This window comes from Aquarana catesbeiana, linkage group LG03 (genome assembly GCF_042186555.1).
Source record: "Aquarana catesbeiana isolate 2022-GZ linkage group LG03, ASM4218655v1, whole genome shotgun sequence".
NCBI classification, from domain to species: Eukaryota; Metazoa; Chordata; class Amphibia; order Anura; family Ranidae; genus Aquarana; species Aquarana catesbeiana.
Genome location: NC_133326.1, coordinates 543,226,849 through 543,243,681, shown reverse-complemented (window position 1 = coordinate 543,243,681; position 16,833 = coordinate 543,226,849). Strand labels below are relative to the sequence as shown.

At 43.1% G+C, this 16,833-nt stretch overlaps 1 protein-coding gene across 1 annotated transcript in view; it reads right to left on the bottom strand.

The window, feature by feature from the left end:
- IRAG2 (inositol 1,4,5-triphosphate receptor associated 2) overlaps nt 1-16,833 on the bottom strand; it is a 209,408-nt gene that overhangs the window by 183,322 nt on the left and 9,253 nt on the right. The window contains exons 2-3 of the mRNA XM_073623592.1: nt 13,634-13,792; nt 1,896-2,013 (exon numbers count right to left, since the gene is read on the bottom strand). Of these exons, the coding sequence (XP_073479693.1) occupies nt 1,896-2,013; nt 13,634-13,792 (277 nt within the window). The remainder of the gene's footprint in view (nt 1-1,895; nt 2,014-13,633; nt 13,793-16,833) is intronic.

Below are 16,833 nucleotides of genomic sequence, written 5' to 3'. Positions count from 1 at the left end.
GATGCATGCACTGTCACTGCTCACCATCCTCGTGGCCTCCTCAAATGGTGACAGGAAAGTGCATGCATACCTGATCATAGCCCACTGGCGTGGGGGAAAAAAAAAAAAAACCAAGGTCCCCTGACCCTGTCCTGGTGCCATAGTCGCACAGATACTCATTGATGGCCCTCTGCTGCGTGTGCAGCCGCTGCAGCATGGCCAACGTTGAGTTCCACCTGGTGAGCATGTCACAGATTAGGTGGTTCTTGGGCAGGTTAAATTCCTTTTGGAGGTCAGCCAGCTGAGCACTGGCATATGACCAGCGGTAATGCACACAGACATTCCTGGCCTGCCTCAGGACATCCTGTAAGCCCGGGTACCTGCCCAAGAACCGCTGCACCACCAAGTTAAGGACGTGAGCCAAACAGGGCACATGGGTCAGTTGTCCCTGTCGGAGTGCGGAGAGGAGGTTGGTGCCATTGTCGCAAACCACCATACCTGGCTTAAGCTGGCGTGGCGTCAACCACCTCTGAACCTGGTACAATCTGACGTTGGTGTACCAGATTGCCCGCAAGTACTTGGCTGTGACATACCTAATTCTACACCTTCATTCCTCTCAGTGCAGGTTTCAGAGAGAACACTGCACACTGTGCAGAGGACACAGTACACTAACTGTAAATACTGTAGCTGCCTGCCTGTGGTATTACTAGGATCAGAACAGCAGCAATTGTCTTCAGGTAGCTTTAGGTACACACAGTGCAGAGGACGCACTACACGAACTGTAAATACTGCAGCTGCCTGCGGTACTAATAGGATCAGAAGAACACCACCAATTTTCTTCAGGTAGCTGTAAATACTGTAAAAACACCTGCCTGTCAGTAGGAAGAGAATAACAGGAACGGATCTAGCTAAACTGAATACAGTATAATATATACACACACCACCTAGGATGCGCATATTTATAGAACATAAACATACACACAATACACTAAGCGCAGCTAACTGTCTCGCCTGCCTACTCTTAAATCAAATGACACTGTCTCTCTGTTCATCTCTCCGCCGCAACACACTACACAAGGCCGCCATGCAGGCGGCCTTATATAGTGTGGGGCGTGTACTAAACCCCCTGAGCCATAATTGGCCAAAGCCACCCTGGCTTTGGCCAATAACGGCTCTCTGTATAGACGGCGCTGTGATTGGCCAAGCATGCAGGTCATAGTGCATGCTTGGCCAATCATCAGCCAGCAATGCACTGCGATGCCACAGTGAATTATGGGCCATGATGCACCACTCGAATTTGGCATGAACGGCCAATAACGTTTGAAATTCGATGAACGGTCGAACATGCGATGTTCGAGTCGAACATGGGTTCCACTCGAACTCGAAGCTCATCCCTAAAGGTAACGTATAAAAACATATTCAATCAGCATTTGGTTTGAGACTCCATCCCATCCCAGTCCAACTGTGTTGCAATGGGCACTCTTCCCATAGCCTCCTCTCTCCCAGTACCATACCTCCCAACTTTTTGAGATGGGAATGAGGGACACCTATTAGCAAAAGGTATGTAGGCATAGGACACACCTCCTGCCACACCCCCTTAAAGAAGAATTAAAAAAAAAAAAAAAAAAGAAGAAGATTAGTTAACCCCACAAGTGCTTTTTTAAATTTTTTTTTTTTAACCACTACTATTCCTTTATATTGACTTTTGAAACTTACAAACGCAGTGATTTAGAAATTGGATGAAAGGTTTGGCACTGGGAAACATTTTAAATAAACAGTGCATTTTATATACAGCTATATAGATCTCACTGAAATGAGGGACAAATGAGGAGGAAAGAGGGACCGTGTTCCAAATTAGGGACAGTTGGGAGCTATGCAGTACCCTGTGGCACCTCTTTATAAGGACTGTCACTCACCATCTGCTTGTTCTGGGCTACCAGTTTGGCTCTGGCCTCCTCCAGAAGATTCATGTTTGATTTCATCTCCTCCAGCTCCCCCTTCAAAGCTCGAGCTTTGCTAATGGACTGCTGGGCGCTACAAGAAGCAAAACAAGAGAGCCTGGGGTCACAACTTACTGTCAAAATGAATCGCCTAGTGATGCACACTACCACAAAGCAACAGTTTGAATGCAGCCTCCTTAAATTATGAAGGATAACATGAGGAGCTTCTGAAGCAGTCACTCTCTTCATCTTATTACATCAGAGGAACCCTTGAAATAATTTTCAGGTCAAAGGGAACCCCTGCTAAGCTTAGTCGATCGGGGGTCCCACAGTCCAGCGATGCAGGCATACCAAGCCCCCCCTCTTCTCCACGGCGCCGGCATGCTTACTGTGGGCGCCTCTAAAAAGAGTGTATCTGCCCCCCCCCCCCCCCCAAATAAAAAAATGACATGCCAAATGTGGCATGTTAGGGGGTAATCATTACTTAAAGCGGAAGTTCCATTTTTGGGTGGAACTCCACTTTAAGAAAATGCCCCTTACATTGGTGGCCAGTAGGAAGAATGCCTTCTTTACAGCGGTGGTTAGAATGCCACCCTTAGGCTCCGTTCCCACTAGTGCAACTTGTCATGCAACTTTGGACACAAACTCACATGACAAGTCACAGCCCATTGATTTCAATAGCACCTGTTCCAACCTCTGTGACTTAGTTGCAGCAACTTAGAAAAGGTTTCTGTACTGCTTTGATGCAACTTTGAGTGCCAGAGAATGTAAACTGGCATCAAATTGGCATTAAAGTCACACAACTTTGGAGTTTCACTAGTGGGAATGGAGCCTTACAGTCAGATAAAAAGTTCATTGGTGTCATGCTAATGGCTCTTCCCAGTGGTGAAGGACCTTGAAATATGAAGGTAACAGAATGTGATTCATTACAGCTCGAGGAACTCCTAGCAACCTCTGGAGAAACCCAAGTGTTCCTTCAGAGTTTGCTAGGAGTTCCTTAAGCTGCGATAGATACCTTTCTATCTGATGTTGCCTTCATTTTTCAAGGTCCATCACAAAATGGCTGTTCTAACGTAAGGTCAGTGGTGGCAGTTTCTGTACGTTTGTCTTGACAGGATGCCAACAAGAGGGTACAATTGCCTGTGTGCTACCCTCATTCTTGCAAGTCACTGACATATAATCAGGGCTTTTTTTCAGCAGGAACTAGGAGGAACTCCGTTCAACCACCTCTGGCTCAGGTCTTCTGCTCCCTGCTCACCACTATCACTTGGTAACACTGAAGTCCAGCTTCTACAAGTGATAGCTTATCTCCCAGTAGCTCCCACAGGTCAGATCTCTTGCGCAGATCCCACTGAGTGCCAGACAGGGACAAGGGAGATACAGAACCCAGGGTTCAGTGCAGTCATGGGCAGGAGAGGGCGCGTGGTAGGCTGCACCCTCTGTGGTCTCCATTTTTTTCCCTGGTGACCAGTTGTTGAAGCTCCTGCTGCATCATCTCCCTTGCAAGTGACTGTAGTATAGTATAGTATGCTGGGAGGTACTACAGCCGGATAGGTGCTTCAGCTTACTATTGCAACAAAGGTAAGATATATGACAGATGGTGGAGCTTTTAAGGAGGGGGGAAAAGATGAGGGCAGTGGAGAGAGGGATTGTTTGCAGAGGGAAAAGATATTTGATGCCATTTGGCAGTTATGCGTGTTTGGCGGGCATGATTGAGTTCCTGCTCCTTTTCTCTGAGAAAAAAAACCCAGCATATAATAGTTCTGAAGGTCAGGTATTTCTAGTTTTACAGCTGCAGAGGAGGTCAAAGTGAGCAATGGCACTTTTCCTTTTCACATTTTACTGTCCTGACAGGTGTATGTTAGGTATAGTAACAGCCTTTCCAGTTTGAGGAAGCGGTACCAGACAGACATGGGGGGGTGGGGGGTTGGGGAAGCTGGCAGAAAGTCCCTTATGTAAGGTTTATGCCTAATAATGAACTGCCAGCCTTCTGCTTATTTATCAACATTAAGCCTAGGTTCACACTGAATGCGGGTTTGAAAATGTGCAAGTTCAGCTAAACTCGCACGATTTCAAACTGGCATTTCAGTCTGACTTCGGAGGCGATTTGAGAAACATCTGAGCGGGTTCACGCAAAGATGTATATTGCAGTGCAGGAGCTACCTTTGGGAATTGGTGCAGCGCACTGATTCGGATGGTGCTAATGCCGGCAATAGGCTCTGATTTGGCACACGATTTGACATGTCAAACCGCATGTCAAATTGGCCCAATGTGAGTGAGGGCGCAAAAGGAATCATTTCTGAATGGCCCGCTGGCACCAAATACAATAGTCAACATTTACAACTGACAACTGAGCAAAACAAATATTGGTTACATACAAGAGTCATGTGTAATCTAGTAAGAAACAACCCCAGTGCTTTGTTCTGTGCAGGAACTTCCTGTAATACAGACTAGTCACTGCTGCTTTCTCCTTGTGCAGTGTGACTGGTCATGTATCCGATTCCGCCCCCTCTGTACAGGACCCCTCCCACAGTTCAGCTCTGTAAACAGGCTGTGTAGAGCCCATTTATGGGTTCACTGCTAGTTTAACAATGTGACATCTGGGTTTGCAAAGCCATTTGGTGCACATAAAGTAGATTAATATCCCTTGTGGTTATTGAGGCTATTCAAATACATTTTTTGTGCCTGGAGTTCAGCTTTATACTGAAATTACAAAAGGCAAAGAACACCTATGGCATCTGCTGTGCCACTGAGCAGCAAACACCACAGCTGTTATATAAAAGGGTACAGGTTAGTAATTAAAACACAAGATATATAACCATCGGGCGCAATGCAAAATATTTCTTCTACTCAACTAAATATGGAATGATCTTGTTATTTACCAGTTGAATAGAATTGGCATCACAAAACAAAAGTAGTGAAAAAAAAAAAAATATTGCAAGGACAAACATAAGTTTTAAAAAACACATCATAGCCCAAGATTTGCTCTTTGCAAACTTTTTAATTTTCTGTCATCCCAAAATATCTGTAGATTAATGAGTCGTGTACATCATCTGTGTACAGAACTTTGTTAAACAAAATTTAATTTCCATATGTAAACATAACAGTATAGAACAATATGCCTGAGGTCTGTAGTGTTATTGTTTTGCAGCAATGGCTACGAAACCCCATTTATCATTCCTGTCAGCTGACTCTGCAACAAAAAGTCCCTTTCCTAAACAATAAAAAAAAAAAAAAAATATATAACAGGGGCACAAATCAAATTCTCTGTAAAAGTTCTCATATCGGTAGGTTCATCGTGAAGCCAAGTTATGTTTTAATGGCCCAGACACCTCAGACTAAGGACGCAGATACACTTAAAGGGTATCCAACGTCAATTTTTATATTTTTTACTTAATTACAGGTTGCAAATGGTAAAAAAACCCATCATGTTTTCACCTCACTTTTTCAAAGTGAACAAAAATTGGAATTCCCATAACTTTGTGTCACTCAGACAACGGTTCCTAAGAAGCTATCCATTCCTAGATTGTAAACTCTAGCGAGCAGGTTTCTCGGATTTCTCCTGTATTGAAACTGCACTGTCTGTCCTCATGTTGTAAAGTGCTGCGCAAACTGGCACTATTTAAATCCTGTATACTACTACTTTCAAAACTTAAAATGTTTTGACCACCGACATACTTTGGGGGTCAACTAGATACGCAGACAGGATACAACAATCCCCAAAAAATAAAGCAGCTCTTAGCACAAACTTCCAGGCTCCACTAGACTTAGTTTGATTGTATTAGAAGGGAAGGGCAAACTACTCATTGAGGAACCACACATCAAATTAGCTTTCTTAGCTGTCCAACCAATCAAAGCTCCCTTTTGGAGGTTCTTGCAAGGTGCTGCAGATATAAGATGATACGTACAGGAAGGAGTCCTGTTGTCTCAGTTACCTTCAATATATTTTTTTTTCATCATAAAAGATCTTGCCAGTGCATTCCAGGGCTTTTTTTTTTTTTTTTTAACAAATGTTTTTTATTGAGATTTAAAATAGAGCATACAGTATACGTTGATATTACACAGGGAATCAATAATAGATTTACCTTAATGAAGATATTAAGTGTATTGCAAGTATGCTGAATCCGAGACTAGTATTGTTATTAACATATTATTGAGCAACAGTATATTGAATATATTGACTTGTTAAACTGATAATTCAGTTGGAGATCTGTATGCTTCAGGCTTATGTCCTCGTAGTGACATAAGCATATCCTGGAAATAACATAACTTTGGTGAATTAAACACATCACCAGAAAAACAGTTATATGTGACGGGAAGGGAAAGAAAAGGTGGAATATAGTCCTTAAACATATATCGGCAACAGGTAACTTTTTACAGACATTTGTGATGTAGTGAGTTCCATAATCTCCAGTTGGATATATATTTTGCTCCGGTACAGTCTTTAAAGGCTATAATCTTTTCATATGCTGAGACAGTATTTATTTTTGTGGTTACTTCTCTAACGCTGGGAATTTCTTCGGTTTTCCATTTACCCACTAACAAGGATCTGGCAGCAAACAGTATGTGCATTGCTATGGATCTAACGGATATTGGGTATTCTGACATTTTAATGCTTAGAATGGCTTTTTCCACCGAGGGTTTAATGAAAACTCCTGTAATTTTCGCAATAAATTTGAACACTTCTGACCAAAAGCTGCGAATATGAGGGCAGGACCATAACATGTGAACCAATGTTCCCACCTGGCCACAACCTCTCCAGCAGAGGTTGGAATTGTCATTAGAGAATTTGGCAACTATGTATGGAGAGTAATGCCATCTTGCTAACAATTTAGCTGCCAGTTCCTCATAGCTAGAGCACCTCGAGAACCGACGATTACATTGTATAGCCGAAATCCATTGTTTGGCTGTGAACTTCTGGCCTATGTCTGATTCCCATTTGTGCATAGGTTTGAATTCAACAAAGGATTTTTTGTCATTGAGTAGTTCATACATCTGCGAGATACCTTTCGCTTTAGGGTTAGATGAATTAAGGTGCTTCCATGCTTGAGTCGGGATGGGGGAATTAGAAGTGTTCCATTTCTTATACCATGAAGCTATCTGAAGGTAGGTCAGGAATTCTGAGGGGTGTAGTTTAAACCTCTTTTGTATTTCTTTGAAAGACATCACCTTGCCCTTCAACACGATGTCCCCCAAGAAAGAAACATTCCTATTTTGCCATTGCATTAAGGAAAGGTTTGGGATCAACCATTGAATTACTTCTAATGTGGTTTGCTTTTGGACTAGATGTTGTTTTCAAATGCCTGAAATGAGGCTTGTATGGTGGGGTGGTCTATTTGTGTTTTAATTTGTTGTATGTTGTGTGCTAGTATGAGTGATTGTAGAGATCTAGGATGTATCCATGTTTGTTCTAGTTGGCACCAGTGTTTAGTTTTCTTTTGGTCGAACCAATTTCTCAGTTGATCCAGGATCGCAGCTGCATAATAGTCTTCCAAAATAGGTACTCCTAAACCACCTACTTCTTTGTGTTTCCTTTGCATTTGAGATGGAAATCTAGCTTTTTTGCCTGCCCATATGAAATTTGTCATTTGTTTTTGCATGGATTTGAGGAAGGGTGGTGAAATAGGGATTGGGAGGGCTCTGAAAAGGTACATTAGTTTTGGAAGAAGTAGCATCTTGTATGGTTCCATAACTAACGCAAAAATTAAGGGTGATAGGGGGCACCCCTGTCTGGTCCCATTTGTTATTTGGAAGTTTCTTGAGAACTAGCCTTCAGTAAATACATATGCGGACGGGGAGGAATATAGGGCCAATATGGCCTGTTGGATTGGGCCTATTAATCCGAACTTTTCCAGCACTTGGATTAAATATCTCCAATGGACTCTATCAAAGGCCTTCTCTAAGGAGCAGAGAAGGTCTTTGGGATTTTTCTGCGAGATGAAGTATATTTATCATTCTCCTCGTAGCGTCACTTGTTTGCCTACCTGATACAAAACCTACTTGATCTTGGTTAATTAATTCCGGTAACAATGATGACATTCTATTAGCTAGGATCTTTGCATACAGTTTAACATCAACATTCAATAAAGATATGGGTCTGAAATTTTGTGGAACTGAAAAATCTTTACCCGGTTTTGGCAGCGTTATAATAGTTGGAGAAATGGAGGTATGGCTAGATAGGTTGCATCAGATGCGGCACCTCATCCCAAAGTAATTTAGTAACAAGTGAATAAGAGGACAGGGGATTATAGCGGTGCTAGAGCAAAGAATATAAACATGAGATAGAAATATAAAAAGTACAAATAACACTTTAACAAAATTCAATATATAAGGAAAACAGTAAAATCATTGACAGCAAAAAGCATATATATCGTAATATGACCCAAGTGCAGTAGGGTGGGCAAGGTGGAAGCGGCCTTCAAGGCAAGAGCTTCCCTTCGTCCCCAGAGATCCATGGGATCGTTGGGCTTTTTGGGGTCACTCCCCTCTCCCGGCGCCTCCCCCCACGTCCTATCTCACTACTGGGGGGTCCCATCCCCTGAATTCCTGCATTTCCTGTTCCCCTTTCGTTCCTCGGGAGGGCTTGGCCTTGGCCTCTTGCCGGGATGGGCGGAGCTTGCACTGCTGTTGCTTGTATGGATGCCCAGGGCAGAACATTCATGTCTGCCCTAGGTGTCTACGCATCGCTCGCACTGCCCAGCCTCCCTTACTCCATCTGCTAATCGGGTTTGGACAGCGATGTTGGATCTTTGGCTTCACGGGCGTTCCCACTCTCCCATTGGCCACCCAGGGGCCGTGTAGTTAGAGCATGCGCGCGCGGTGCATGACGGACCTTGTAGGCTCCGTGGTGCTGCCCAGTGCGCATGCGCGGACGCCTATCTCTAGCGTCCACACACCTGATCGGCATTGGATCAGGTGTGCGGATGCCTATCTCTAGCGTCCGCACACCTGATCAGCATTGGATCAGGTGTGGTGGTGGGGGGGGGGGGGGTATAAAAAGCCGGCCTGTTCATTCCATCAGCCGGACAAGGAAAACGCCTGTACATGCTCTGCACAAGCTGACAAGGTAATTACTAATGGCTACTCACCCCTCAGCTATCTTTAAACAATTTGTTTTGTCACCTCTAATTCATCCCTTATTCATCCTCTCCCAGGACATATCAACTCTTTGCCATTGCCTAGTCTCTTACTTCTATGCAAGCTATGTAAACACTGATAGGTTATTTGCAAGGCATGTGACTGCCACCAATTAGTTAAGCAGTTTTTGGTCATTTTTTCCAATCCCTTGATATGACTGTTGCCAAACTATCCCTTTTAGGCTAACTGGCTTAATTTTTTCTATGTATTTTTTCAGACCATCATCCAACATCTTTACCAGTTGTCCATGCTTGTTTTTTTAATCCATCCTCAGGCGTTTCCCCTTCACCAATCAACTTGTTTTTAAAGAGCGAGTTCTCTTGAGGCTTTTATGCCCTATCTAACCTATGCACAGTGCATTACCCTATTTATGTTTCTAGAACCCAATGTTTTATATATATTTCACGCCTATTCAGCTACTATCATTCCTAATTTCCAATATATTCAATCGCCAGGTCTTTTATGTGCCCCCTGCAAGCATAAATTCGGTGCAGTCTGTTCCTCCCTCGGCTGGGGGTCCCCTGCCGGGCTTCCCCTGGGTGTCTGGTGTTCAGGTATGTTCGGGACCATGGGGCTACTTTAGGGCCACCTCCCCGTGTGAGATTGTCCAGCCTTATATTTCAATATACAGCAATGTTTATAATTGTTCATTGCTTTTGGTTTGTTTGTTTACATGATGTCTTTGTATTTCCATGCATAGATTCTTATATACCGCATAAGCTCTCATTCCCTGAGGAAGCCAATGTTTTGGCGAAACATGTAGGAAACTGAGCTCTTGCCTTGAAGGCCGCTTCCACCTGGCCCACCCTACTGCACTTGGGTCATATTAGGATATATATATGCTTTTTGCTGTCAATGATTTTACTGTTTTCCTTATATATTGAATTTTGTTAAAGTGTTATTTGTACTTTTTATATTTCTATCTCATGTTTATATTCTTTGCTCTAGCACCGCTATAATCCCCAGCGTTATAATAGTTGCTGTCAACATCTCTTTTGGGAATTCGGCATTAGACATTGCGGCATCAAAGACCTGCTTTAAGTAAGGAGATAATTCAAGGAGGAACAGTTGATAGTATTCGGATGAATAACCATCAGGACCTGGAGATTTGTTATGGGGCATTTGTCTAATGGTTTTTCAATTTCTTGAGTGGTAAAGGGTGAGTTAAATTTGGAAAGGTTTGATTGGGAAACTTTTAGAAGATTGATTGCTTCCAAAAATTCTGAAATCATGTGATCAGAAAGTTGAAACGTATCGGGGTCGTCTTTGAGATTATATAAGGCTTAGTGGTAGTCACAAAAAGAGTCAGCTATGTCCTTTGGGTTTGATACTTGTTTTTTTGAATTTGGGGTTCACTATGAGGGATTCGTTGCTTTGTCATTCTTTCTTTCAACCGGTTCGCCAGCAGTTTCCCCGCATTGTTGCTACATCGGTAGTTATTTGCTTTCAAAATATGAAGGCGGCGTTCCTGCTGGGAAACCAGAAGTGTTCTAAGGTCTTGTCTTGCATAGAATAGTAGGTCTCTTGTCTTTTGAGTAGAGTTTTGTTTGTTAGAGAGTTCTAGAACTTTAATTTTATTTAGCAGGTCGTTGAGCCTCTCCGTCCTCTGCCTATTAGCCCTGGCGCTTAATTGTAATAAGCCACGTATAACCACCTTGTGAGTATTCCGTTGGTATGTGAAAATAAGTGTTTCCAGGTACCTGAGCAAGTCCAATTGGTGATTACGTCCTATTCCTGTAGCTGAAATTATAAAAGGGTAGTGGGATAGGTAGGGTAACAACAAGTTAAAAAGGAAACGATCCTATAAGGAATGTGTGCGGATGCAGGTCCGCTAAAACTCGGGGGGTAAAGCAACAAACAGCTAAGTGGCATACTCCTGGGCCATTCAGGGATCAATGTCGTGATTGTATTAGGAAGGTTCAGCCTGTTTCCGTGTCAGAGCTGGCGCGGGTAGATGGAGGAGAGTGTGGCGGGTTATTCCCGTTGTCGTGTGGGTTGAGTATTTGCCAATCTCTCAGAAGACGAATGCCATCCTTGATGCTTGTAACCACATGTGATCAGCCCTCTCTGGTGATCAGTAACTTGGCCGGGTATAGCCATCTGTACTGAATGTGACGATTGTTTAACGGCTTAGTTATAGTTGCTAGTTGTCTGCGCTGTTGCATGGTAAAAGCTGAGAGGTCTGCAAAGGATAGGTCCTGCAGTTCTTGAGGAAGGCTGTCGCATCTTCTGACTGCCATCATAAACTGATCTTTAACATGGTAGAAGTGAATTCGGACTATAGTGTCTCTGGGGAGGTGTTCTGGGATATTTCTGGGTCTTGGAAGGCGGTGTATTCGATCAATGATTAAATCCTCTAGGGGCGCTTCTGGAAGTGCGGCTTTCATGAGGTTTATGAAGTGCTCTTTCAGATCGGGGGGTTTGACCGATTCAGGGATCCCCAGAATTTTGATGTTGTTGCATCTAGATCTATCTTCTAAATCGGCCACTTTTGTTTTAATGGCGATAAGTTCATCCTCCCTGTCATTGTGAGCGTCCATCAAATCATTAAAGGTGGATACAAATTCACCCATTTTAGATTCAATGTGAGACACTCTGGAGTCTACTGCCACCACTTCCGATTTAAAATTGCTGTGTGAATGCTAGCATGTCAGCATGTAAATGAAGAACGCAGCGATACTAGCATATCTTTCAGCGTTGTGTCCATGACAGGCTGATTTAGTGTAGGGAAGTCTGCAATGGATTCCTGTAGTTCCCTGGTGTCATCCAGGGAAGAGTTAATTCCACTGATGTCTGCTATTTCTGCAGAGGCTGATGTCATTTTTAGCTTACTTTTAGCGGGGCTAGACGAGGCAGAGGGAGGTGTTGGGTACTGACCTTTTCCCTGTTTGTGGCCGTAGTTACGGCTGGAACCTTGCCTTTGACCAGTCCGTTCTGTGTCGGGGCCGTGCTCCTCACCAGCATATCTGCCGGCGCCATCTTGGATAGGAGGATGGCGCGGCTGTATGAGAAAGTCCGTCATCTTCCCTGGTCTCGTGGGTTCTTTCCTCTTGCGGGATGGCATCAGGGAGTTAGTCCGCTGTAGGTCCGGTGTGTGGGGCTTTGAAACGAGGTTCAATGTCGCTGTTAATCCCCTCCGAGGCCCAGGATTCTGCAGAGCTGAGCTAGCAGGCGACCATCATCTCCGCTGGCTAGCCACGCCCCCCGCATTCCAGGGCTTTTAAGCTCCCTTCATCAGGGCTCTGAGATTCTGGATGAAAAGGGTTGAAAACCAGGTACTGGAGTATTCTTTGCTACACAAGATATTCATGTCAACATTCATCCTGTTTTCAGCTAGTACACCTTTTTTCTGGTGCTCTCTCTATTCCATATCTAGTGCATTGTATCTGGAGCACCTCCCATAGGCTTCCTTTTGTTTGATAGCTGCCCTAAGGGATTCACAGCAACAAAAAAAGCCGTTGTGTTCCGACAGGGGGAAGCCAGGCAGAAAAGGGTCCCACCGCTCAGGTAGGCACAAACCAGTGGAATGAAATTTTATCCTTCAAAAAGGGAAGAGTCCCAGGTGCTGGCTGATGCAGGATGAAGCACAGAAATCAAGGAAAGCTGGAAGCCAGACACCAGTCTGATGACGAAAGCTTTATTTGATAAAAAGCTGGATCATAACAAAACACAAAACACTACAGCAGGAGTGTACAGAAAGCAGCTGATGTGTTTCGCACTCACGAGTGCTTACTCATAGCTCATGAACTATGATTAAGCACTTGTGAGTGTGAAATGCGTGAGCTGCTTTCTTTACACTCCTGCTGCAGTGTTTTGTGTTCCGTTATGATCCAGCTTTTTATCAAATAAAGCTTTCGTCATCAGACCGGTGTGCGGCTTCCAGCTTTCCTTGATTTCTCAGGGGGAAGACAGGGGACAGCTATAATACTCCAATCAGCACTCTCTGCCATTGGCTGAGAGCATTGATTGGGAATCAGCTGGCTGCTGGTTTTCCGCATGCTTGTCTGATAGACCGACATACACACGGGCCAAATGTCGGTCGGTTTTTATTGAATTGGCCGATGTCTCCCGACATTCAGCCCATGTGTACAGTGCTTTACTACCCTTCAGTGAGTTCTAACCTATTAGGATCTAGTCCCTCAGACCTTCACCAACCACAGATATCAACAGTATTAAAAATATAACAAATATATACACACACACACACACACACACACACACACACACACACACACACACACATACATACACAAAGTCTTATTGGGGTTTTAGGGGATAGAGCCCTTTATAATTCAAGTGCTATTGTATAGAAGCTTATGCTAAGGTTTTGAGAACCACATACTGATAGAGATGTGGGGTGACAACTGGTCTGCCAATGGAGGAACGTAGTAACAGAAGCTTATTGAGGCTTCAAGGATTCAGGAATTTGACAGTGTTGACAAATTTAAATAAAGATCTGTTCCTGCACACACAGCAGACATGTTGGCTACTAATCCCCAACGGAATTAGATAATATGTTAAATCTCTGTACAGTCAGGGGATGCATGTGTATGTGCATAGAGCACAGAGGGCGTTACCTCTTCCACTGGCTGCGCAGCTCTTCGTTCTCCTCCAGCAGTCGGTGATTGGTCTCCTCCTGCGCCTCTAGGGCGCTCTTCAGCTTGGCCTTCTCCTCCTGCAGCTTCTGGTTGTTGTACTGCAAGTCAGCGACACAGGTGATGAGGTCTGAAGTATCACTGTTGAGAGAGAGAGAGAGAGAGAAAAAGAAATTAAAACCTGTCATATTATATTATTTATGAAATATTAGATTGATTATAAAGACACAGCCATGTGTGTGGCAGATATACCATTATTGTATAAAAGGAAGTATACAAGTATAAGGGAATACATAGGGGTACTGCAAAGCAGGAAAGTTCTGTTTTTCTTCTCCATAAAAACTATAGATCAATGTGATTAGCCATTTTTAATATGGGCCACGAATGTCAGAATAACTGCTTAATAGTTTGCTGAAGAGTCACCATTAACAGGTGCATTGAGAAAAAAAAAAAAAAAAAACAAAAAACAAACAACACACAACACTCATGGATGTTGCCTAGCCAGTGTTATCTCAGATCGAAAACATGCAGGCTTTAATGACAAACACCCACAATGCTCCTAAAAACCAGAGATGCTATCATCATCTATTTTAACATGCACAAATATAAAACAGGATATCTATCCACACTATATTACCAAAGATATTGGGATGCCTGCCTTTACATGCACATGAATTTAATGCGATCCCAGTCCTAGTCCGTAGTGTACCTATGGGAATGTTTGACCATTCTTCCAGAAGTGCATTTGTGAGGTCAAGCATTGATGTGGACAAGAAGGCCTGACTCGCAGCCTCCCCTCTAATTCATCCCAAAGGTGTTCTATTGGGTTGAGGTCAGGACTTTGTGCAGGCCAGTCAAGTTTCTCCACCCCAAACTCGCTCATCCATGTCTTTATGGACCTTGCTTTGTGCACTGGTGTGCAGTCATGTTGGAACAGGAAGGGGCCATCCCCAAAAGGGTTCCCACAAAGTTGGGAGCATGAAATTGTCAAAAAGGTCTTGGTATGCTGATGCCTAAGGGAAATAAGGGGCCAAGCCCAACCCCTGAAAAACAACGCCACACCATAATCCCCGACTCCACCAATGATTTGGACCAGTGCACAAAGCAAGGTCCATAAAGACATGGATGAACAAGTTTGGGGTGAAGGAACTTGACTGGCCTACACAGAGTCCTGACCTCAACCGGACAGTACACCTTGGGGATAGAATTAGTGCTGAGACTGCGAGCCAGGCCTTCTCGTCCGCATCAGTGCCCAACCTCACAAAAAGAGCTTTTGGAAGAATGATCAAACATTCCCATAGACACACTCCTAAACCTCGTGGACAGCTTTCCCAGAAGAGTTGTTATAGGCTGTTATAGCCGCAAAGGGTGGACCAACTGCTTATTGAACCCTACGGACTAAGGCTGGGATGCCATTAAAGTTCATGAGCATGTAAAGGCAGTCGTCCCAATACTTTTGACAGTATAGTAGAAATATATATATATATATATATATATATATATATATATATATATATATATATATATATATATATATATATATATATATATATATATATATATATATATATATATATATATATATATATATATACACACATATATATACACACACACACACATACATACACACATATACACACACACACACTTTCTTTGTTCAATGACCATAGGGTGGTGGATTTTTTTTTTATACTGCATTTCACCAATCTTTTTGCCATTTTGAAAAACCCAGAGATGACATTTAACTGTTGTCATTTTTTTTTCCCCTCAAAATCCTGTGTGGCTGATCTCTTGCTTCTTCTATCTGCACGCACCCAAGCCCTAGCATTGGCTACATATAATAATTTCTCAAGACCAGCTTCCTGCTAGTGACATCGTGGGCCATGCCTGAGCAATGTGTATTGGCATGGTCAGTTGTAATCTCCATTGGGGTGAATGTGACAACACAGGAACATAACTGGGAGACAGGGACAGAATATTGTTATCCTATTACAGGAAGTACAAGTACAAGGCAGGGCCTTCTTGGAAGGATCACCAGCTATTATTTTAATGAAAAGTAAATACATTGAAAAATATTTTAAAAAATTACCATTAGCATGTTAAAGCTTATGGGAGAGATTTTTTGATCGAGTTTACTTTAGATGCAATTTTAGATGTCAAAACTAGAGGAAAGTTAGGTGAGAATTTACAGGTGAAACAAAGTTGAAGTCCAGCAGCATTAAAAACAATATTAATATTTTTTTTAGATGATGTAGTTTGGGGATGGCCAAGTTTAGAGCTCCTGATTAGGACTTGACCCTATCGGAGGAGCGAGATGCATTAACACTGATCTTCTGTGGTAGCCCGAGAATGTTGTTCACATGTAGAGCTAATTACTGGAAGCTGCTTTTGCGGAAGGCCTTTGCATAACGGCACTTACTGTGTTCAACCGAAGCTTCAAAATGAGGAAGTTTGTGATGTTTTATGAAAATAAGATGCTTAGCAGATAGGATGGAGATAATGAGCTTCTTAGGGGCACCCCCCAACACCATTTAAAGAAGGAACATCTACAGTAGGCAAAAGGATTTTTCCTTTACCTAGAGGAACTTTTACGTTTTTTGTCTTCTGGATCAGCTGTGGGTATAGCGTTCTGTACATGGGGGTTTTCTATTTTTTCTGTTGGTTGAACTTGATAGACTTGTATTTTTGTAACCTATGTAACTCTATATCTATTCGGCAAAGTCCTCTAGAATCTGTTGACATTTGGTAGGTACAGTCCATTTGAGATTTTTTGCTGTATTCAGCCTTGCAGTTTAAAAACGTATCTACACCGATCAACCAAAACATTAAGACCACTGACAAGTAAAGTGAAGAACACTGATTATCTTGCGACAATGGCACCTGAAAGTGGGTAGGATATAATAGGCAGCAAGTAAAAATGAAGAAAAAAAAAAATTTTGTTCCTGAAGTTGATAGAAAAATAAAATGGGCAAGCATAAGGTTTTGAGCAACTTTGACAAGGGCCAAATTGTAATAGCTAGACACTTGGGGCCAGGGCTGTGTTTTGGCCTAGGCCGACAAAAAAAAGCTGCCCCCCGCATGAGAGAAAGTCCCCCCACCTGATTCCTGGCTCCCGCCCCCCCCCCACACACGCAGCCCACGGTTGCTGCCTTGCTGTAGCGGCGCTGCTGTGTATGGGC